We start from the raw sequence: 22,372 nt of genomic DNA, 5'->3' as shown, positions 1-22,372 counted from the left end.
CAAATAGTATTTCATTATATGAATACACCATATTTTGTTGATCTGTTCATCCACTGAGGGACATTTGGGTTGTTTCCATCTGTTGGCCATTGTAAATAACATTGGCATGAACATTTTGGCTTTCTGAAAAGCCCTTCCTTTCTGAAGGGGTTCCTCCCATGTTCTAGGAAACTCTGGGTTCTTTTCAAGCCCCTCATGCCAGACACTTGCTGACCCGATTTCTGTACCCCCAAAAGGTGCTGAAAGCCCTAGATAGTACCTGGTCCACCATGGAGTTTGTGCACGAGCGGCACCCGCGGACAGGCACCGTGATGCTCAAGTCGGATGAGGTGCTGGTGGAGACGCTGGAGGACAACCAGGTGCAGCTGCAGAACCTGATGATGTCCAAGTACCTGTCCCACTTCCTGAAGGAGGTGACGAGCTGGCAGCAGAAGCTGTCCGCAGCGGACTCGGTCATCTCCATCTGGTTCGAGGTCCAGAGAGCCTGGAGCCACCTGGAGAGCATCTTCATTGGTTCCGAAGACATCCGCGCCCAGCTGCCGGAGGACTCCAAACGCTTCGACGACATCGACCAGGAGTTCAAGGTGAGCACAGCTCTCTCGCTCCTGCCTGGGCACTTTCAGAAATGGCTCCGTGGGAGGAAACGGGGCTCCTGATGCCGTGGCGGTCCCTTTCTCTTCCCAGGCCTTGATGGAGGAGGCGGTGAAAACACCCAACGTGGTCGAAGCCACCAACAAACCTGGTCTCTATGACAAACTTGAGAACCTGAAGAAGAGGTGGGTCCCACACTGTCCAGGCGAGGGGCTTCACTGTGGCAGAAACCCGAGTCATGCGCCCCTTGCTGGCCAGGACGGGGAAAGCCCCAGGTTGTGGGTTAACACATCCCCTTCCTCAGAGTGCGAGCTCCCAGGCCACATCCTGCCACGCCGGCCACAGAGCAGGCCTTCAGCCTCAGGAGAAGCAATGACTGCAGAGATTAAACTGTACCCCATCATACCTGGGGACACTCACCAGGTCAGGGGCTGGCAGAGAACAAGTGTGGAAGATTTGAATCAAACTGGGGCTGTGAACAGCCTGGGCGTCTCCGGGGCTGTCCGTCCAGCGCGTGGAAGGATGGGCTGGAAAAGACCCTCCGTTGAGCAGGACTCAGCAGCCTTGTTTCCTCCCCCAAGGTTGGCCGTGTGTGAAAAGGCCTTGGCCGAATATTTAGAGACAAAAAGACTGGCTTTCCCAAGGTTCTACTTTGTCTCCTCAGCCGACCTCCTGGACATTCTCTCCAACGGAAATGACCCCGTGGAGGTAGGTGGGCCCCTGGCACTGTGAAGAGAGGCCGACCTCAGGTGCGGCCTCCGGGCTCCAGGCGGGTCCCTGCTTGGCTCCATGTCCAGGTGGCCCTGGGATGTTGGAGGAGTGTCCACAGGTGTCCCTGTGGCACCTCCACGAGGTCATCCACACCTGAAACCACCCAGGGGCTGGGCCATGACAGAAAGACCTGGGACTGGTCTCAGACCCTGCCCTTGCCTCCCCGAGCCTCATCCGCGTCCTCTGGAAAATGGGTGAGATGCCCGTTTCTGAGAGACACGCCCGCTCATCCTAATAAATCCCAGGCGCCAGGAAGAAAAGGTCCCTTGAGGTTCCTCTTCTAAAACAGAGGAGGGTTAGCTACCCCAGCGAAGGGATGTGACTGTATCTTATTCTAATCATGAAGTTCCAGACGCACAAGAAGGTAGCCACAGGATGGCCCACAATTTAGGTTCTGAGTGTCTGACCTAGGGACGCGGGTCCCATGCCCGGGACAGAACCTTCTCAAGGAAAAGAAATCTTCAGGAACAGACATTCGGAAGGTTCCGCCTGAGAGCAGTTTTTGCCATTTGTTGGCTAAGTGCGTTCAGTCAACATCCCAGAGGCAGGGGGTGGGGTGGGGAGATGCGTATAAGCCAAAAAAAAAAAAAAAAAGCTTAAAACCACCCGAGGAAGACCCAGGCTGCGTGTCTCCCCCCCTTTGAACCCCTTGGCTGCAAAATCCAGTGATCCGCACCCCCCCTCCCGCCCCTGCCCAATCCAGGTGAGCCGCCACCTGTCCAAGCTCTTCGACAGCCTGTGTAAACTGAAGTTCCGCCTTGACGCCGACGGGAAGCCGCTCAGGTTTGGCCTGGGCATGTACAGCAAGGAGGACGAGTACGTGGCCTTTGACCGGGAGTGTGACCTCTCGGGGCAGGTGCGTGCATGTGCGGATGGACGCCCCCGCCCCAACCCAGGACGACAGTGCGGCGTGTACAGGGCCACACGGCCTCAGGCAGGCTGTCCCCAGCAGCCTGTGACCACCCCTCTGTCCTCTTCCCTCTGCCTCTCAGAACAAATGCTTAAGGGGCTTCTCTGTAGAATTTCCAGCACAGCCTTACCTACACAGTATGAGGTGCATTGTGAGAAAAAACAGGAAGAGAAAGGAGGGAAGGGAGGGAGAGAAAAGGTTTATTAATGCCATTGAGTCTTTAGTATTTTATTTATTGTTATTAATGCCAAGGGGTTAGGGTTGGCAGCACCCCGCCCCCCGCTTTGAAGGGGGCCACACACACCTGGACCACCCACTTCTCATCCCTGCTTAGCGTAAGGGGCTTTACTGCTTTGATTTAGCAGAGGGGGTCCCTTTGCCTTGGGCAGCCCGGCCCCCTTTCCAGCTCTCCCCCCCACCCCAGGAGGCTGCTCTCTTCTGCTGACAGCAAGCTTCCTGGCTGCCCTCCACACCCCACCTCCCCCAATCTCTTTGCCCAAGTATTGATCAAGCCTCCGAATCGACCTTGACATTAGCCTAAGCAAAAATGTAATTCAGAGGTAAGTCAGCTAGGGGGGTAAAAATCTCATGCAAGAAAACCCGAGCTCCCACAACTTGAATTCGGAGAACCTGGCCAGATGGGGCTGGCAGGCCGGTGACAGGATCCAGTCCTCAGTTTGTTCAGATGCTTCCCACACGTAACTGCTTACAGATGTAACCACGAACTACGGCGAGCTCTGCCTGCACTGTCGTAGTTTAAAAGAAAAACCAACCCAATTACCTCATTTGGGTATTTTCCCCCCCGGTTGCAGTTAGTTGAAGTTTTGTATTTTAAGATACACACAAGGCTCGTCAGCAAGTTTGTCCACGTGACGATCTAAGACCCTGGGATGATGCACTTGGGGAGCTAGTGGGGGCTCCACTAGTAAGGGGCACGGGGCAGCGGGGCTGGGGGGACAGGCCCCGCGCCTCTGCACGTCAGCACCACTCCATAGGGTCAGACAGAGACTATCGTCTCCTCTTGATTTTTCTCTGGTTTCCCCTCCCTTCTCTGTGTAGAAACAGTTAATGCACACAAATGCCCAACACAACTAGTTTTGCGGGTACAGCTGGGCTTGCTGACCACATTTTTCAAGCTGGTCATTACCATTCAAGCTGGTGACAAATGGTAATTTAATTTTTAAATGACAAAGCAAGCCATCGGAATGAGCTGTACTCACCCCTCTCTGGTCCCTGTGGCTCCGTCCCCAGGTGGAGGTCTGGCTGAACCGGGTGTTGGACAGGATGTGCGCCACCCTCCGCCACGAGATCCCGGAAGCCGTGGTGACCTACGAGGAGAAGCCAAGGGAGCAGTGGATCTTTGACTACCCCGCCCAGGTCTGAGGCTGGGTGGACGGAGCTCACCTGTCCTGGGTTAGCCGCAGTGGGCGGAGAACAGCCACCTTACTGATGTGAACTCTTCTGTCACACTGAGAACGATGCTCACGTTGGCGGGGGGCCGGGGGCCGCTCTGTTTTCAGATTGCGCTCTCGTGCACCCAGATCTGGTGGACAACCGAGGTGGGCCTGGCGTTTGCCCGGCTGGAGGAGGGCTACGAAAACGCCATCAAAGATTACAACAAGAAACAGGTGTGTGCCCCCATCCCATGTCCATCCAAAGCTTCTTGCTCTGAGGTGCCCCCTTGTGCCACTGCGATTTCTGTGGGTCAAAAGCAACCAAATACTGGCATCCCCCCCAACATCCTTCTGCCCAAGAGTAACCGCTTTAGAAGTACATGACTTTAATTCTCTCTTTTGATTTAACTTTTTAAAAGATTCTTGCTTAGAAATTTAGAAACTAAAGATAATTTAAAAAATAAAAGCGAAAGCAACCAAAAACCCCACCACCCATATATAACCCCATCAACAAATTCTTATCTAACATTCTAATCTCTTTGTGTGCATATAATCGATTCCTAGGCAAAAATATATAAACTGTCCACACAGCTTTAAAATCCTGGTTTTACATAATGTCCACCGGCTTTCACGGCATCAGATCTTCTTCTACACCATTTTTAGTGGCTCCTTGATATTCCATGGGGGGCCTGTTCCCCAGCGTACCCCACCCCCAGTCGGGGGATAGCGAGAGCTTCTTTCTGTGTTTTGTTGTTGTGAACAAGAGCACGGGGGTCCTCCCTACCCGACTGTGGGGCACCCGCCCAGCCCGGAGTCTGCCCCACGACCGGTGTCCCAGCCAAGGTGCCTTCACTCCTGCAGATCAGTCAGCTGAATGCGCTCATCAGCCTGCTTGTGGGAAACCTCAACGCCGGGGACAGGATGAAGATCATGACCATCTGTACCATCGACGTCCACGCCCGGGATGTGGTCGCCAAGATGATCACCGCCAAGGCACGGGCGCCGGGAAGGGCCGGGAACCCTGCTGGGGTCTGGTGCCTGGGACTCCAGCCCACGCCCCCGTCCCAGTTATCGCTGCTTCATCCTGGGTTGAGGGAGGCGGGTGACACTGCTCCGGGCAGAGGCTACCCCCTCCTTCATCCCTTAGTCTCACCCCTGGTAAGCGATTGGACAAGCAGCCCAATCAGGGGCGCCCATGGTTCAGCGAGACTCAGTGGCGCACGGAGTTAGGCTTGACGTGGGCACCACGGGAGGAGCAGGAGGCCGGGGGGCTCCCCCGGGGTCAGGGACCACCAGGAGGCAAACCGGCCTGCTCCTCCCGCAGGTGGAGAGCTCCCAGGCCTTCACCTGGCAGTCCCAGCTGCGGCACCGCTGGGATGAGGAGAAGAAGCACTGCTTTGCCAACATCTGCGATGCCCAGATCCAGTACTCGTACGAGTACCTGGGCAACACCCCACGGCTGGTCATCACCCCGCTCACCGACAGGTGAGGACGCACCGGCCGCCTTCCTGCCTGGCCCTGAGCAACGCACACTGTTCTCTGGGCTCGTCCCCGTGAGTCCTTGCGCCGTCAGACCCGAACGTGCCCTGCTGAGGCTGACGGGTCCGGGCATTTGGGTCAGATTCAGTCCTGCTACCGGCCAGGCACCCGGACCCGGGGGCCATGGTCTTATTCCCTCCCTCCGACACTGGCTGTATGGCCTTGGGGGCGTTGCTCAGCCTCTCTGAGGACCCGCGAAGTGGGGACGTTATTTTATAAATCCTCAGCAGCTCGTTGAGGGTCAAGCGAGTCATTTAACAGCAGAAAGCACTCAGACCAGCAGCTGCTCAGAGCGAACCGTCAGTGCCTGTGATGTGACTCTTACGTTAGGCAGTGCCCTCCTCCTCTAACGCCCTGCTGGGTACAGCCCCCATGTGGCATCCGCCCCTGCAAGACGGTGTCTGCTCTTTGGTGACGTCACAAGTGCTTCCCATCGGCTCCCTTTGGTGCCTCCTTGGGGCTCGGGGGGTGTCACTGAACCACAGTGAAAGGAAGTGGGCGGCTGTGGGGTTGCCGTCCGCGAGGTGATCGGAGGTCCTTTGCAGATGCTACATAACCTTGACCCAGTCCCTCCACCTGATCATGGGCGGAGCCCCCGCTGGCCCCGCCGGGACTGGCAAGACAGAGACGACCAAGGACCTGGGCAGAGCCCTGGGCACCATGGTCTACGTCTTCAACTGCTCCGAACAGATGGACTACAAGGTACGCAGCCCAGGCCCGGGGGGGCCGGACGGCCCCAGGGAGGACCACCCAGGGCCCCCCCTCAGAAGGCACAGCCTCCATGCCCCAAGTGAGCTCTAGATGTGTGGGCACCACAGGCCGGACCCAGGCAGGAGGCACCAGCTCCCCAGTCTGCTGACGGCGTCCACCAGACGGACAGGCTGAGGAGTGGTGCCCCCACTGGCGGCCTTGGCCCTCCTGGGAGGCTGGGCGTCCGCAGCATGACCAGCGTGTCTGGTAGAGGCTCTCAGGGTGGGCACAACCAGCCCCAAACGTCCTGCCTCCCCCCAGGGAGGTAACCCCTCCCAACCTACATTCCAAGCTTGTCCCCGGCAACTGGGGGCACCAGACAGAGTGAGCACCTTTGAGGGCTTGGGGGGCGGGGTAGCATGGGGACGGGTATAGGGTAGGGGCCGGGTCCTAGCGGTCACTGGAGACTTTGCAGGACAGCCACAGCTCTCAAAGGGCCCAGAAGACAGGTGACCATGGAGGTCAGGTCAGAGCAGCCCCTGGGGGGCGGGGGGACACTGAGATCAGGAGCTCAGGCCTGCAGGGGGCCTCCCTGCCCCACCCCCATCAGAGCCCCACAGTCCAGGGGACCCCATCTTGAGGATGAGGGTGGGGACAGCTGCCCCGTCTGACTCTCAAGGCCACAGCCCACACTGGCCTCCTGGGTTTTAGAAAAGTGAAATCTGAAACTGGATCCTCCCAGAAGGAATCCTGTATATAAACGTTGAAGAATCATCCTGATTATCCAGCTGGGGCCTGCCGTCCGTCCCCCTACCTTAGAGGGAAGCCCCCTCTCTTGTGTGCTAGTGGAAAATGCAAGGGCTGAACTTTACACAAACTCGCTTATCTGAGCCCAGGCAAAGCCCCCATGCCAGGGAGTGTCTGGGCTCTTCCTGGCACCTGGCCCCGGGCAGTATTAACCCTCCCAGGGAGTGAACATCCTGCCTCTAGCCTTCTGAGGGCCCCAAAGTTCCCAAGCCTGACCCTCGGCCAGGGGACTGATGGGGCAGGCAGGGGCTCCCGGCAGGGCTCTCCACGCGTGCTTCTCCCATCTCACCCTTTCTAGTCCTGTGGCAACATCTACAAGGGCCTGGCCCAGACCGGAGCCTGGGGCTGCTTCGATGAGTTTAATCGAATCTCCGTGGAGGTCTTGTCTGTGATCGCCGTACAGGTAGGGCCCACGTGGTCTCTGGGTCACGTACGGGAACCCACTGCCCTGCCGGCTTGGGGCTCGTCAGCTTTCCTGTAGGGTCAGGTCAGCCTCACTGAGTTGGGGGTGTGGCACAAAGGTGAGCGGGACCCCAGCCCTGTCCTTCAGGGGCCCACAGTCTGGTGGGGCACACAGTCTGGTGGGGCACACAGTCTGGTGGGGCACACAGAAGGAAAACAGTAAGGATCAGACCCAGTGGCACATAGGTAACCGAATACAGACAAGGGGATAATCAGTTTTGCCTAGGGGACCAGGACAGAGGGCTTTGTCTCAACTACCAATGGAGCTGGGCATTGAAGGATGTCTAGGAGTTTATCAGTTAGACAAGGGTGCTGGGAGGGAGAGAAGGAAGAAATGAGCCCGAGTATTTTGGAAACACCCATGACAGAGTGCAGGACTGCCTAGTTCTGGGCTTTATTTGAACTCTCTGTGCCTTCATCTTCTAATCTGTAGAATGGGTCTGCTGACAGGATTAGGGGTGAGTGCAGGTAGCTGGCCTCGTCCACTGTTGTTTCCCCACCTCGGCATAGACATGGAACTATCCCCAAGCCCTGGGGCTGGAGGTCAGTACAGCAAAGAGAGGACGAGGGCAGCCAGTGCCCCCTGGACCCATGGGCAATGCTGACGGCTGCCTTGGGGACCCCCGCCCCCAAAGTCAGTGCACAGACCCCAGGATAATTACGTAGAGCTCTGTTGACTCAGATGGAGGAGCAGGAACTGGAATGGAACATTAGGAGAGGCTCCATGTGGAGGGGAGGGGGTCCCACCGCCAGCCCCTGCCCTGCTGGCTTGTGAGCCGCACGCTGCAGACCAGTCTGGGAGGAAAGTCCTGGACAACTAGGCGTGAGCTTTGCTCCAAAGCCCCAGGCTCGTAGGTCAGGGCTTAAACTGTGGCTGCAGGGCGCCCTCCAGTGGTGGCTTGGAGGTTTGCAGCTGCTCAGCCCCACCGAGGGTCAAAGGCAGCTAATGGTCCCTGAATTCAGATTTCACCTGGGGCTGACTTTCTGATGTGGGGATGGCTACCCATCAGCCCTCCCACGGGTCACACTGCCCGAGCAGGAACGGGACACACAGAACGGCTAGGGGGTGGAACGCCACTCAGTAATATCAAGGAACAACCACAACCTGGAGGAATCCCCAGGGCGTCTCGCTGAGTGACCAAAGCCCATCTCAGATGACACACTGTACCATCCTGCTTACTAACGTTCACGAAAGACAGAATCACAGAAACGGGAGCAGATGAGTGGTTGCAGAGGGTCAGGGGAGGGCAGGGTGGGAGAATGGTGGGGGTGGCTATAGAGGGTGACAACACCTGAGGTCACGGAAATGTCCCATCATCTCCATGTTGCTGTCCTGGCGGTGATGGTGCACTACGGTCACCCTTGGGGGGCGCCGGGGAGGGGCCCATGGGATCCCCTCCACGTTCGTTCTTACAACTGCATGTCAATCTACAATTGTATCAAAGTTTAAAGTTTGATTTAAAAAAAGAAAAATCAGGAAGGTCCTCTGCAAATTCACAGCCACACGCTTTAGCACAAACAAAGATCTGTCCAGCCTGTCGAAGGTGGTCATTCCCACGTGAACGCGTCTGTGTACACGGTGTTTAGGTAAAATGTATCCAAGATGCAATTCGGGCCAAGAAAAAAACGTTTAATTTCCTGGGAGAGATGATAAGCCTCATCCCCACTGTTGGCCTCTTCATCACCATGAACCCCGGGTACGCCGGACGTACGGAGCTGCCTGAGAACTTAAAGGCCTTGTTCAGGTGTGTAGTGGGTGGGGATGGCATGAGGAAGTGCCCAGGAGGGTGCTGCGGAGGGCAGAGGGCGAGGCTGACCAGAGGGGGCTGTGGGAGAGGAGGAGTCTGGAGACAAGACCCGAGTGAGAGGGACCAGCCCGCCAGGGCCTCTGACACCTGGGGTGGAGGTCCCGTTTCAGCCACAACCGGCCAAGGAGGGAGGACAGGTCTCAGGTGACTCTCAGAGGAGTTGAGTTAAAGGGATGCAGGGCCTGGAGACGCCCCGTGCAGGGTGTAGGGGGAACAAGCGAAGCGGAGAGCGGAGCCAAGCGGCGGGTGGGGGCCTGGGAACCCGGGTCCGCGCCTGGACTCTCAGCCTGTGACGCTGTACTCCTCCGGGCAGGTGAGGTGTGCCTCTAGGTGACAAGGGGCAGGTGGGGGCATGGTTGGAAGAGGGGGAGAAGCCAAAGCAGGCCCTGCTGACCCCCTCAGGCCCTGCGCCATGGTGGTCCCCGACTTTGAACTGATATGCGAGATCATGCTGGTGTCTGAGGGCTTTCTGGAGGCCCGCCTTCTGGCCAGGAAGTTCATCACGCTCTACACCTTGTGCAAAGAGCTGCTGTCAAAGCAGGTGTGTGACAACGTCCTGGGCCCGCAGAGCTGGGGTCGGCAGGGGTTACAAACGCAGGTGGCCCGGACGCCTCCCAGACAGCCTGGTGGAGCCTCCACGCGTCCCAGCGGCAGGCGGGCCTCGGTCCCGGCCCCCCCGCCGGCGCGCTCACGCCCGCCCGCCCCTGCCCTCCACTCGCAGGATCATTATGACTGGGGCCTGCGAGCCATCAAGTCTGTGCTGGTGGTGGCCGGCTCCCTGAAGAGGGGCGACCCCAGCCGGGCAGAGGACCAGGTGCTGATGAGGGCGCTCAGAGACTTCAACATCCCCAAGATCGTCACCGACGACCTGCCCGTGTTCATGGGGCTCATCGGGGACCTCTTCCCAGCCATGGACGTGCCTCGGAAACGGGACCTGAATTTTGAGAAGGTGGGTACAGCCAGGGTCACGCCGGATGGGTACCTGCCTAAGTGGCAGGTACCACACTGGGGTGGTGGTCACGTCTGCCAGCCGGCAATGGCCACACACGCACGGCTCCCTCTGCCCCAAGGAACGTCCTGAGGCTACAAGTTGCCTCTCCAGCCCCTCTTGCAACTCTGGGGGCATCGGGAGAGGAAGTGGAGGGTGCTTTGGGCAAACCCATTCCCTGCACGGGGTTCTCGGTAGCACCCACGGCAGAGCACGTAAACATCCCCATGGGCAGGGCCGCTGTTCCCTTCTGGTCTCTCCGCTGGGCAGGGGGCTCCCTCGCGCTGCACGGTGGGCCCAGTGCCCCATTCCCACACGTCTGCCCCAGGTCATCAAGCAGAGCATCGTGGAGCTCAAGCTGCAGGCGGAGGACAGCTTCGTGCTGAAGGTGGTGCAGCTGGAGGAACTGCTGCAAGTCAGGCACTCGGTGTTCGTCATCGGGAACGCAGGCAGTGGCAAGTCCCAGGTACATGCCCACCTGGGGACCCAGCCCAGTGCAACCCCGGGCGGAAGGGTGTCAGGGACCGGGAAGGAAGCTGTGACGGGGAGCTGGGGGCGGAGGAGGAGGCGAGGAGTGGCCAGCGGACCCTGGTCCCACGATGAGGCCCTTCTCCCAGGCCCTCCTCTCTTCCTGCTCATTCCCCCTTGATATCAGTCACCCCGCCTCTCTGCAGCCAACCCCCCACCCTCCTGTCCCCCCGCCCCCTACCATTGCCTGGGGCACGGTGGAAAGCAGAGGGTGGCGGCCAACGTGACTGACACCTATAACGTCGGAAAATTCTAAACCAGCCGAGTATTCAGCTAGTCACCCACAGGATGGACTATTATGCTATTATTAAAGATCATTTCCAAAGACTATGTAACATGAGGGACGCTCACTGCAAGTTATTTTTAAAAGGCAGAAACTATACGAACCAGTTCTCTAAAAAGGAATGTGTGTATGTACGTCTACACATATACCCATGGGAAACATCCTCAGATGTCCTCAGAAACCCTTTTCTCTGCAGGGGGAAGAATTACAGGTAGTTTCCTTCCTTTAATTTTTCCTTCGGCGAGCACGTTACTTTTATTATCAGGGAACTAGTATGAATTTCACCCGGTCTGGGCACAAGTAGCCCTCCGCTGCGCACAGACAGGAACAATCACAGGGCGTCTTCCCGGCGTGTGGGTTTCAGCGTCTTCCTGGACGTTGTTTGGGGGTCGCAAACTCACCTGCGTGTCGCCAGAGCAAAGCAGGCCCAGAGCAGGGATTCTGCCTGTGGGTCTTCAAGGGCCCTTGGAGCTCACACGAGGGCCCTAGCGCAGGGTCTGGGTGCGGGATGTGGCCCTGACTGAGCAGCCCCCGCCTCGGCGCAGGTCCTCAAGTCTCTGAACAAGACCTATCAGAACCTGCAGAGGAAGCCGGTCGCCGTGGACCTGGACCCCAAGGCCGTCACCTGTGACGAGCTCTTCGGCATCATCAACCCAGTGACCAGGGAGTGGAAAGATGGTAATGGGAGCAGCATCCCCGGCAGGGCCGAGAGGGCGAGGGCTCGGAGCAGGCGTCCCAGGCCTGGGTCCACGGCGGGCCCGCTTTGTCGTGGCCGCTCGGCCGGCCTCTGTGCAGTGAGCACGTGGCCGAGCCCCCGAGGGAGACCCTCAGCGGGTCCAGCTGCGGTGAGGGGCCCCACACATACGCGTGGTGCATAACGATGGTGCTTGTGGAGAGCAGGAAGATCACAGACGGGGGCTGGTTCACTCTCCCAGGCGGGAGGAACCGGGGAAGCCATGGACACCGTAGCATCAGAACACCTGCCTCAAGCAGGGCTGAGGGGAGACGGGGCCCCCACCCCATGGTCCACAGGAGGAGAGCCCTGAAGTGCAGGCTGGAGCCTCGGGTGCTGGGAATGGTGTTTCTCTGGGGAAGGGCCTTGATGAGATCTGGGCTTTATATAAAAAAAAAAAAAACTCGGGACATTGGAGAAAGGACAGGTGAGGGGCTAGGGGAGATGGGGGGCCCCAAGGGTGGTCCAGGCGGAGGAAGGGGCACTGGAGGGGTTGGAAGAGGCGGGTGTGTACTGCTTGCCAGGGGACCATCCCCACCCCCGCCCCACCCAAGCTTCCATGCGTCCCCCTCCCGGGACAGGAATCCAGGGGTGTTCTGCTCCAGTCTCCCCTCTGTGAGAGGCCCCCCGCCCGCCACATCCCCCTCTGCCCCTCTCCCTGCTTTCTTTTTGTGACTTGGCATCTATTTCTGCACGTGTATCTTGCGTCGTCACCCCCTCCACTGGGATGCAAGCTCTGTGGGGTGGGCAGGGGCTTCAGTTGTCCCCACACCCCCTGCTCTGAGCCTCTTTTTTTTTTTTCCTGTTTTGTTTTTAATTAATTAATTTTATTTATTTTATTTTTGGCTGCGTTGAGTCTTCATTGCTGCACGCGGGCTTTCTCTAGTTGCGGCGAGTGGGGGCTACTCTCCGTTGCGGTGCGCGGGCTTCTCATTGCAGTGGCTTCTGTTGTGGAGCACGGGCTCTAGGCACGTGGGCTTCAGTAGCTGTGGCACGTGGGCTCAGTAGTTGTGGCTCACGGACTGTAGAGCGCAGGCTCAGTAGTTGTGGCGCACGGGCCTAGTTGCTCCGCGGCATGTGGGATCCTCTCGGGCCAGGGCTCGAACCCGTGTCCCCTGAATTGGCAGGCGGATTCTCATCCACTGCGCCACCAGGGAAGTCCCTGAGCCTGACTCTTTAAGACCACTCAGCAAACCTTTATTGAGTGAATGAATGAAAGAGGGAAGGGATGAGTGAAGGGATGCAGGGCGGGGCAGTGGCCTTCCACGTAGGGCTGTTGAATCTGAGAACTGGACCAGACTTGCGGGGGATGTTGGGGGGCAGGGTCAGGGGTGGAGTCACAAAGGTGGGTCCTCGGGGTCAGGAGAAGGGCAGGAAATGAGCCAGGTCCCCTCCTGTCTGAGGGCCTCCGCTGTCCCTCTGAAGTAGGGCACTGGCCACCTCTGAGAGAGAGGCCAGTGTTGGCCCAGAGGGGACAAGAGGGGGCGAGCTCAGTCTCAGCCCCTGTGGCCCCAGGGAGAGCCGCCCAGAGCTGGACCTGACAGAGCCACCGCCGCCCACAGGCCTCTTCTCCACCATCATGCGGGACCTGGCCAACATCCCTCACGACGGCCCCAAGTGGATTGTCCTGGACGGGGACATAGACCCCATGTGGATCGAGTCCCTCAACACTGTCATGGATGACAACAAGGTACAAGGGGCCCCTGGATCCCAGAGCTGACCCCCCAAGAACGGCAGTAACGTGGGGGAGGGGAGCATGTGGGACATGCCACGTGTCTTGCCTGCCGCACTCAGCAGACAGGACCCGCTGTGCATGGGGACTCAGGAGGGGGCCTGCCTGGAGTTCTGCACAAAGCGTTATGGACGAGGGAAAGCCCCGCCCCCCATCACAAGACGCATTCCTCGCAGGATGCAGGCCCACGTGCACCCGGCTCACCTGCTTTTTGGCCGCAGCGTGGGCAAAGGATGCAGGTGTAGAGAGCGTTCCTGTCTGACTGACACGTGGCACAATGTCGGAGGGGTAGCTAATATCTTGGAAGGCACAGACGGTGTTGAGAATTATCTAGAAGCGGCTTAAGAAAGTGATTCTCAACTGGGTGGAGGAGGGAACCCCAGAATTCCTGGGGAGGGGTCGGGGTCATGGTTTGAAAGGCAAATTTAGCCTCAGAGTGAAGTCCTACGTCATCCATGCACATCTGGACGCTCTCCATGGCCCGGGGGTGGGAGGGGCTGGGGGGGCTGGCATCGAGGACGGCAGGGAGTCGCTGGATTAGGGAAGCTGGTTGGTGGCTGGCGGAGGTACGGGGGATGTCCCCAACCTCCTCCTCCTCCTCTTCTGAGATGTGACCTGTGAAACCCTCAGGACGAGGGTGCTTTGGGGCTGAAACCCACAGGCCTGTGTCCCTCACTAGGTCCTCACCCTGGCCAGCAATGAGCGGATCCCCCTGAACCGCACCATGCGGCTGGTGTTCGAGATCAGCCACCTGAGGACGGCCACACCGGCCACCGTCTCCAGAGCTGGCATTCTGTACATCAACCCGGCCGACCTAGGGTGGAACCCGTGAGTTGGGCTTTTGTTCTCCCGCTCCAAACTATGCAGAGAAAAAGGAGGGCATTGGCGTTTCAGAGTTTCCTGTGTATGCATTCATTCATTCACCTACTCGTTCACTCATACGATAAATACCTTGTGCTGGGCCCTCCCCAGGCAGCAGCGTGGGGGCAATGAAAGGATGCGGGACAGACGTGTGAATAAGTGATGTCATGCATGGCGACTCTGCATCACGGCAACTAACAAAACAGAAGTTTGTACCACATGCAGGGAGCTCTGAGGAGGAGGGAGGGAGGGTCTGGGGCTGTTGTGGAGACAGGAAGTCTTCCTGGAGGAGCTGGAGTTGGGGCTGACCCCCGAGAGGAGAAGGAGCTTTCCAGGTAGACAGATAGGGGAAAGCATTCCAAGTGAGAACCAACGTTTAAGGGGCATCAGGGCGCGAGTGTGAGGTTCCCGGGAACTGGCGGTGGTCCGGTGTTCGTGGATGGAGCGTGAGGCGTGAGGATGCCCCTGGCAGGAAGGGACTGACCCTCCAGGGCGGGCACAGGGGCCCCTTCTGACGTGACGAGGACAGTTCATGGCAGCGGATGACGGGTGGCCACTGGCGACAGGGGAGGAGGGACGGATGTGAGAAATGTGTGAAACCTGAAGAAATGGAAGGCTTGCCATTGATCCTGGAGGCATGTTTTTGTACTTGGACACATGGCTAGTAATTTATACGCCAGGACATCCTGCGTGGTCTTGAGTAGAAACCCCAGTGCAACATTCTGGGACTGACAGGCTCAGGAGAAACACCTTGGCTGCATTCATTCAGTCGTCCACTTCATTCATTCATTCATTCAACCAGTGCTTTCTGCGCATCTGCTGTGTGTCTGACCCTCGGATGCCCCGTGCTGGGGAAACTGGGTCTCCCGGAGAGATGTGGAGAGTGGTAAGAGATGTTGGGAGGAAGAAGAATCCTTGAAGGATTCGAGAAGGAACAGGTAGAAGGGAAACCAGGGAGATGACGTCCCACGTAGCCAGGGAGGAAAAAGCTTCAGGAGGGAAGCAGCGTCGAGAGGGTCATGTCCGGAGGGTCAAGGAGCCAAAGACAGAAAGTTGCCACTGGATTTGGCAGCTGGGAGCTCACCATTAACTCAGGAAGAACAGCTTTCTAGCGTGACAGGGGCAGAAGCCAGATGGCAATTCGTGCAGGAGGAATTGGGAGGAGGCCCTGGTAATGAGGGTCTTTCTGGAAATGTCTCGTAGCAGCTGGGGCGAGATGAGCAGGCATGGGTGTTTCCAGGCACAGGCAAGTGTGCCGCTGGGGAGAGAGGGGGAGGAGGAGAGCTCATGCTCGATGCGTCTGTGCATCGAGTGGGAAGTGAGACCGCCGTCTCCCGATGCAGCGAGGCAGGGGCTGGGGCGGGTACATGAGCGCAGTGACCCTGCAGGGACAGAACCAGAGCTGGCCTGACCCACAGGGGCCTGGGGGCCGCTGAGACCCGGCACCACTATGCCGCCTTCTCCAGCAACACCTGTCATCCTGCTTTGTTAGTGTCCTGTGGCCGCCATGACAAAGGACCACAAACCGGGCAGCTTCAAACAATGGAAGTTTTTTCTCTACTGGTTCTGGAGGCCGGAAGTCTGAAATCAGGTGTTGGAAGGGTTGGTTCCTTCTGGAAGCTCTGAGGGGGAATCTCTTCTAGGGCTTCTCCCCCAGCTTCTGGTGTTGCTGGCAATCCTTGGCTTGTAGACACATCACCCCATCACACAGCCACCTTTCTGAGTCTCACGTGGTCTTCCCTCTGCACATGCCTCTGTGTCCTAATTTCCCTCTTCTCATAAGGACCAGTCGTTGGATCAGGGCCCACCCTCATCCAGGATGCACCATCTCGAGATCCTCATTTTGATTACATCTGCAAACACCCTTTTTCCAAATAAGGCCACACTCATAGACTGGGGGTGGACTTGTCTTTTGAGGGGCCCCCATTCTGCCCACTACACACGTCTGGGCGTTTCCAGGGTGGGCAGCAGACAAGGCAAGAGAACTGGAACAAAGTCTGAGCGGGGGCCGCTAAGACGCAAGAGTACGGGAAGGAGACGGTGGGGCCGAGGGGCGCCCAGTGGACGCTCAGCGGGGGCGGGAAGGAGAGCGGAAGATCAGCAGGGGTGGGCAGGGGCGGGACCCGAAGGCTCACCCTTCAGCCGGGAGCGGTTCTTGGGGCTCCAGAGGGATAACCAAGAGAGTGAGTGGCATCCTGGGGACCAGGAGGAGACCCGGGTTTTGCTGGAGAGAAGTGGAGAGGCTGAGAGCCTGCTCAGGGCCCCCCAACCCAGAGAAAGAGCAGCCCTCCAGCAGGGGCAGCCATGACTCAAGGCAGGGGTGGCCTAGCGTATCCAGGAGGGGGAGGTGAAGCAAAGCTCCAGGGCCAGAGGGGCCCCGTGGCCTCTGGGGACAGGGCAGGAGCCTGCAGGGAAGCCACTCGTCCTCCCGGGGTCTGGGTCTGGGTCTGGGTCTGGGTCTGGGTCTGGGTCTGGGTCTGGGTCTGGGTCGGCTTTCCAGATCAAAGCCAGCGCACACATTTGCATGCACTAAATGTCTCTAACAAGGCAAAATTTAAAATTTGATATATCCAGCTTCAAGATAGAAGGCAAATGCAGCAGTCTATGTATAGACTTGCACATTGGTCTCCATTCTGAAGACAAACTGTATTTGGAATTCAGTTCTCAACTGCACTGTGTTTGCTTGTGGACGTAGAGTGTTTAAAGGTTTGCTCTGTTACCTAGTGAACCCAGGGGCAACGGGGCAGAGTTTTTGAGCTCTTGGTTCTCTGTTCTGCTAGGGATGCAGTAAGAGGCAGAGCTTCCAGAACATGCGCTCACTTGCAGAAAGGCATGTCTGCTGGGGCTGCGGAGGGCAGGCGAGCTGCGTTGGGTAACGCGAGCTTCACTGCTTACGTTTTGGGCATCCTAGAAAGGACAGCTCACTGAGCTCATCAGCCCGCAAGAGAGCCGGACGCTCTTTACGCTTTTAGCAGGCACTTGTTTAGCACTTACCGTGGACCAGGCTCCCCTCTATGAGCTTTAAAAATATCAGCCCAGGTAGTCCTTCAAATATGGGAGTGATTATCACCACTCCCATTTACGGATGAGAAACCTGAGACCCAGACATGTTGAGTAACTTGCCCGAGGCCATGGCTGGCCACGCTAGAGCCCATTCAAGCCAGGCAGTCGGGCTCTAGAATCCACACCCCTCACAGCCGTGGTGGGCCACCTCTATGCCACCCACTCCAGAGATGTATGTGTGCCAGACAACCCAACATGGCTCCTCAGGAATGCCTGTTGTATTGGTTTGGACTCTTCCATTAAATGTGTCAATTGGCTCAATTCACCATGTATGCTTCAGGCATGGCTGGATCCAGGAGTCCAGATAATGCGATGATGTGTCCCTGCTCCTCTCCTTTCCTTTCCCTTTTCTTCCCTTCCCTTCCCATCCCCTCCCTCTCTCTCCCCCAGATGATGTTATGAAACTTCTCTCTCCTCTCCTCTTCTCCTATATCCAGCTCTACTGTCCTCAGTATTATCTGCATTTGGGGGTAGGAAGGATGGCTCCCAGTTGTTCTAGGAGGACAGCACCCCACAGCTAGAATCCCAGGGAAAGAGCACACCCTCATCAGATCCTCTTAAGGTCTGGGACCGGCCCCATCACCAGGCAGGAGTACCAGAATCACGTGGAAGCATTCACCAAGCGGAGGGTCGCCAGGGGGACCCAACCTGGTGGCCCAGTCCTCCGGCACCTCCCTGTCTTCCCCAGGGTGGTGAGCAGCTGGATTGAGAGGCGCAAGGTGCAGTCGGAAAAGGCCAACCTGATGATCCTCTTTGACAAGTACCTGCCCACCTGCCTGGACAAGCTTCGCGTCGGGTTTAAGAAGATCACTCCGGTGCCCGAGATCACGGTCATCCAGATGATTCTGTACCTGCTTGAGTGCCTCCTTACCGAGAAGAACGCACCGCCCGACTCTGCCAAGGAGCTGTACGAGCTCTACTTCGTGTTCGCCTGCTTCTGGGCCTTCGGAGGGGCCATGTTCCAGGACCAGGTGAGCAGCCGGCCGCGGCGGGTGCCTGGCCAGCCAGACTCGGTCTCCCGGCATCCCTCTCAGCTGGGCCGTTTCTGTGCTTTATTTTGTTTCCCAACAGCTTGTAGATTATCGGGTCGAGTTCAGCCGATGGTGGATCAACGAGTTTAAGACAATCAAGTTCCCCTCGCAGGGAACGATCTTTGACTACTACATAGACCCCGACACCAAAAAGTTCCTGCCGTGGACGGACAAGGTGCCCCGCTTCGAGCTGGACCCTGATGTCCCGCTGCAGGTAACTGCCCAGAGCGGCGCCGATTTATGACGATTTAGGAGCAGGACTCAGAGCCCCATCCCACTCGCTTCTCAGTGGGATGTCCAGTCGCAAACGGTTTTCAACAATAGGACCTTTCAAGTAAGACTGGGGATTTGACAAACTGTCCAGGTCTGCAAGTTTGTTGGGAAGGTGGGAATTGGAGGCTCGGGTGTGTCTGGGGTTACAGCTCCTCCCTCTCCCCGCCCATCCTCCTGCCCCCTCCCCCAGGCCTCACTGGTGCACACCACGGAAACCATCCGCATCCGCTACTTCATGGACCTGCTCGTAGAGAAGTCGTGGCCCGTGATGCTGGTGGGGAGCGCAGGGACGGGCAAGTCGGTGCTGATGGGGGACAAGCTGGACAGCCTGAGCACAGACGACTACTTAGTGCAGGCCGTGCCCTTCAACTTCTACACGACCTCGGCTATGCTGCAGGGTGAGGTTGAGGACAAGCGTGGGTCCTCACGGCCTGGCCTCGACATACCCAATCACTCTCATCCGACGCACGCGACTGCCCACCAGTCCCACCCTGACGTTCCTCACAGTGCTTTCTTACTGCAGACCCGGGAGCTGGCCAGCTGCCTCTCCACTTCCCATGCCCCCACCCACTGCTCTCTATGCCCAGAGCAGGGGGACGAGGGTGGCAGATCCCACAGGGAGCTCCGCTCCTAACCAGTCTCAGGTGGCCCCGAGGTCGATGAGCGCAAGGTTCCTGTGTCCCTGCCTGGAGCCAGTGGTGCCCACCACCCTCTCCTTTACTCCTGAGGTGGCTGGAGTCCAACCCGCCTGTCTTTGGTGCCCCCAGGGCTACCCTTTGGGCCACTGCCTCTGAGATCTACCAGGCAACGTGGTAGTCACCCCATTCCCTTCTCTAGGTGTTCTCGAAAAGCCGCTGGAGAAGAAATCGGGGCGGAATTACGGGCCACCAGGCACCAAGAAGCTGGTCTACTTCATCGACGACATGAACATGCCCGAGGTGGACAAGTACGGGACGGTGGCCCCGCACACCCTCCTCCGGCAGCATATGGACCACAGGCACTGGTGAGTGGGGGCGGGGGAGGGGTTTGCCACAGGGAGGATGCAGGGCTGGGACACAGGACCACGCTGATGGGGTCACAGATCTGGGGAGAGGTGGGGGGTCAAGGTCTCCTCCTCTCATACATTCCGCAAATACACCCTGGGCATCTGCCAGGTCCCGGGCCGGTGGCTGTGGCCTGCAGTTCCATGGAGCAGGGACAGACAGGTACCCCTCCGACTGAAGTGTCCATATGGCAGAGAAGACAGAGGGGTGCAGGTCCAGGGTGAAGGGAGCAGTCACAGAGGACCCCAACGGCTGGGTCAGAGACCCGGGGTGGGAGGAGGCAGCTGGGAGCTCCATTACTGGCCTTAGTGTCAATACTTTGGAGGGAGAGCATCTCGGGCACAGCAGGTGCCATGGGCAGAGGGAGTGTGGCCCCTGGATGGGGCCATAGGATCCCAGCGTGGCTGGAGCATGAGAGCCAGAGGGAGAGGTTGCCCGGGGCAGGGGCGGCCAGACCCCAGGACTCATGGACCACTGGACAGAGAACACTTTCTCCCAAGGGCAACGGAAAGCCGAGGGTGTCATGTTTACATTTGCAGTCTGGAAAGGTCAGAACATTCAGTGTGGTTAAAACAAGTATCACTTGAAAGAAGTGTGCCGTGATGACCTGGCAAGTGGCCCAGGCCAAACCTGGGGGTTTTGAGACCAAAGGAACCCGAGAAATCTCATCAGAAGTCAGTGAGGGGATGCGTGGAGCCTGCCCCTTACTGCCGAGAAATAGGGCACAGAGGGGATAAGTGGCCTGCTGGCGGTCACAGCCCTGAGGAGAGGCCCAGCTGGAGGGCAAGCCCACATGTCTGACTCCATGGCTGGCCTTTCCCCGCGACATGACACCGACTCCAGGGCTCACGGGCTGTAGGAACCCAGCAAGGACAGCAGTGAAGCCATGGGGGCTGTGGGCTGTGATGTGGGAACAGGGTGTTAGGGATGGCTCCCTGGGGAGGCGACAGAGCTGGGCCGGGGCGGGGCGCACTTGACGTGCAGCCCTGCGAGAGCTCGACATCTGTGAGGACATGAAAGTGGTGTGGGACGGCCAGGGCCCAGGACAGGTCTGGGGAGGGACAGGGCAGCAGGCCGAGGGCAAAGCAGGAGGGATACGTGAGGGCTGCCCGCGTCCCCTCGGAAGGATCTGCTGGGAGGCCCAGGAGGGCCCAGGGGTGGTCCCTCACTCTCCCGGGCCCTGGTTGCATGCTCTCGAAATGGGCTCACCAGGTCGTGCATCCTTGCAAAAGTTACAAAACTAAGATGTGGTGTACTCTTCTTTAAGAGGGCCCTAAGAGCAGTGAAGCTTCAGCCCTGGGTCCACACCTGCCCTTGAGTTTGTCCTGAAGAATCTCTCTAGGAGGGGGGAGGCATAGTCAGATTTGGAAGATCCCTCTAGAATTTCAGATAAAGGGGCCCCACAAGCAACAGGGAAGGCTGGACTGTTCAGAGGCTCTGTCAGCAAGTGCAGAAGAAACAGCAGCACAGAGCAGCCCAACCACCTAGATCAGGCGGGCCCCACGGGGAGGGCAGACCCACAAGCCAGAGGAGAAACTGCCACGTCGGTGGGAGAAAGTGTGACCCGGGGAAAGGTGGGGAGTGGGAAGGACTTCTCAAAGCTAGGCTTCAAAAGCATAGACCAGAAGGCCGAAGAATGGTTACTTTGACTTACCTGAGAACTGAGGAACATTGTTCACTAAGAGACACCATGGGCAAGCACAATATGGAGTTGACGGGAGAAATTACTTGCAATGCCTGACACTGGCAGTGGATTCATATGTGGGGCATACAAGGAATCCCCACAGATCCACAAGGGCCGGCACCAACTCCCAACAGAAAACAAAACAAAACAGTGGGGGGAAAAGCCAAAAGGTAAAAGGCACATGAAAGATGTACAAGCTCTTTATAGCCTTTGACCTCGTCTGAGCCCCTGGAAGTGTTAGCAGTGCCCTGGCACCGAGGAACCTCTTCAGCTTATTTGATCATCGTCACCATCATCATCCTTGATAATTAGAGTGATAATGGGGGCGATGGTAAACATTTATGGAACCCTTGCTCTATTTCAGGTGCCCTTCTAAGTTTATTTTCATGCATTAGCTCCATTCGTCCTCATAATGACCCATTGCACAGATAAGAATACTGAGGCACGGAGGGGTTAGCCAGCCTCCCCAGAGTCACGATGCTACAGAATGGAGGAGCTGGAACATAAACCCAGACCTGAACACTGAGCCACTCTGTTGCCTCCTGTTTCAAAATTTTTCTTAAAAGCATGAAGTACAATTGGCCATTTCACATGTAATTGTTATTTTGAGGTTTTGTTTTTTTTTTTAACCATATGCAGGGCAGTACTGGGGTGGGTGGGGAGCTGGGGGTGGCTCCTGGGGGCCGGCAGCAGGACATTACGCTGGCCTTGCCCGCGCAGGTATGACCGACAGAAGCTGACACTGAAGGACGTCCACAACTGTCAGTACGTGGCGTGCATGAACCCCACTGCTGGATCCTTCACCATCGACCCCAGGCTTCAGGTAGGCAGAACCCAGCCTCATCTCGGTCAGCTGCAGGAGCCCGAGGCTCACTTTGGCAAATGAGAAGGAAAGCATTGATTTGGGATTGTGGGGCTGCGGGCTGGCATTCCCTGGAGAACGCCCCAGCCTTTCAGAAGCTGTCAGGACATTCCCAGTGGGTGGGGGGGGCGGGTGTTGAGCGGCTAGCCAGCTCTCCCTGTGAGCCCATAGGGCTGCCAGACTTACTTAGCAAATAAAAATACAGATGCCTGCTCAAATCTGAATTTCAGATAAACAGCCAATCATGCCCCATACGATGTTTGAGACATATTTGTACTAAAAAAAAAAAAAAAATTTCCTATGTGGAATTCAGATTTAA

At 57.7% G+C, this 22,372-nt stretch overlaps 1 protein-coding gene across 1 annotated transcript in view; it reads left to right on the top strand.

The window, feature by feature from the left end:
- Positions 1–22,372, top strand: part of DNAH17 (dynein axonemal heavy chain 17) — a gene marked incomplete at its 3' end in the record, with an annotated part of 115,130 nt that overhangs the window by 48,709 nt on the left and 44,049 nt on the right. Inside the window, exons 27-48 of the mRNA XM_082443049.1 lie at positions 237–584; positions 685–776; positions 1,173–1,299; positions 2,066–2,218; positions 3,524–3,649; positions 3,793–3,900; positions 4,528–4,659; positions 4,991–5,151; positions 5,751–5,907; positions 7,001–7,105; positions 8,752–8,909; positions 9,375–9,513; positions 9,694–9,921; positions 10,289–10,426; positions 11,317–11,449; positions 13,067–13,194; positions 13,916–14,064; positions 17,849–18,131; positions 18,232–18,405; positions 18,655–18,862; positions 19,302–19,467; positions 21,912–22,014. Of these exons, the coding sequence (XP_082299175.1) occupies positions 237–584; positions 685–776; positions 1,173–1,299; positions 2,066–2,218; positions 3,524–3,649; positions 3,793–3,900; positions 4,528–4,659; positions 4,991–5,151; positions 5,751–5,907; positions 7,001–7,105; positions 8,752–8,909; positions 9,375–9,513; positions 9,694–9,921; positions 10,289–10,426; positions 11,317–11,449; positions 13,067–13,194; positions 13,916–14,064; positions 17,849–18,131; positions 18,232–18,405; positions 18,655–18,862; positions 19,302–19,467; positions 21,912–22,014 (3,516 nt within the window). The remainder of the gene's footprint in view (positions 1–236; positions 585–684; positions 777–1,172; positions 1,300–2,065; positions 2,219–3,523; positions 3,650–3,792; positions 3,901–4,527; positions 4,660–4,990; positions 5,152–5,750; positions 5,908–7,000; positions 7,106–8,751; positions 8,910–9,374; positions 9,514–9,693; positions 9,922–10,288; positions 10,427–11,316; positions 11,450–13,066; positions 13,195–13,915; positions 14,065–17,848; positions 18,132–18,231; positions 18,406–18,654; positions 18,863–19,301; positions 19,468–21,911; positions 22,015–22,372) is intronic.

Source organism: Balaenoptera physalus (genome assembly GCF_965194825.1).
Source record: "Balaenoptera physalus genome assembly, chromosome: 20".
NCBI lineage: Eukaryota > Metazoa > Chordata > Mammalia > Artiodactyla > Balaenopteridae > Balaenoptera > Balaenoptera physalus.
Note: the sequence above shows the minus strand (reverse complement) of the source record. Positions and strands in the feature narration are given on the sequence as shown.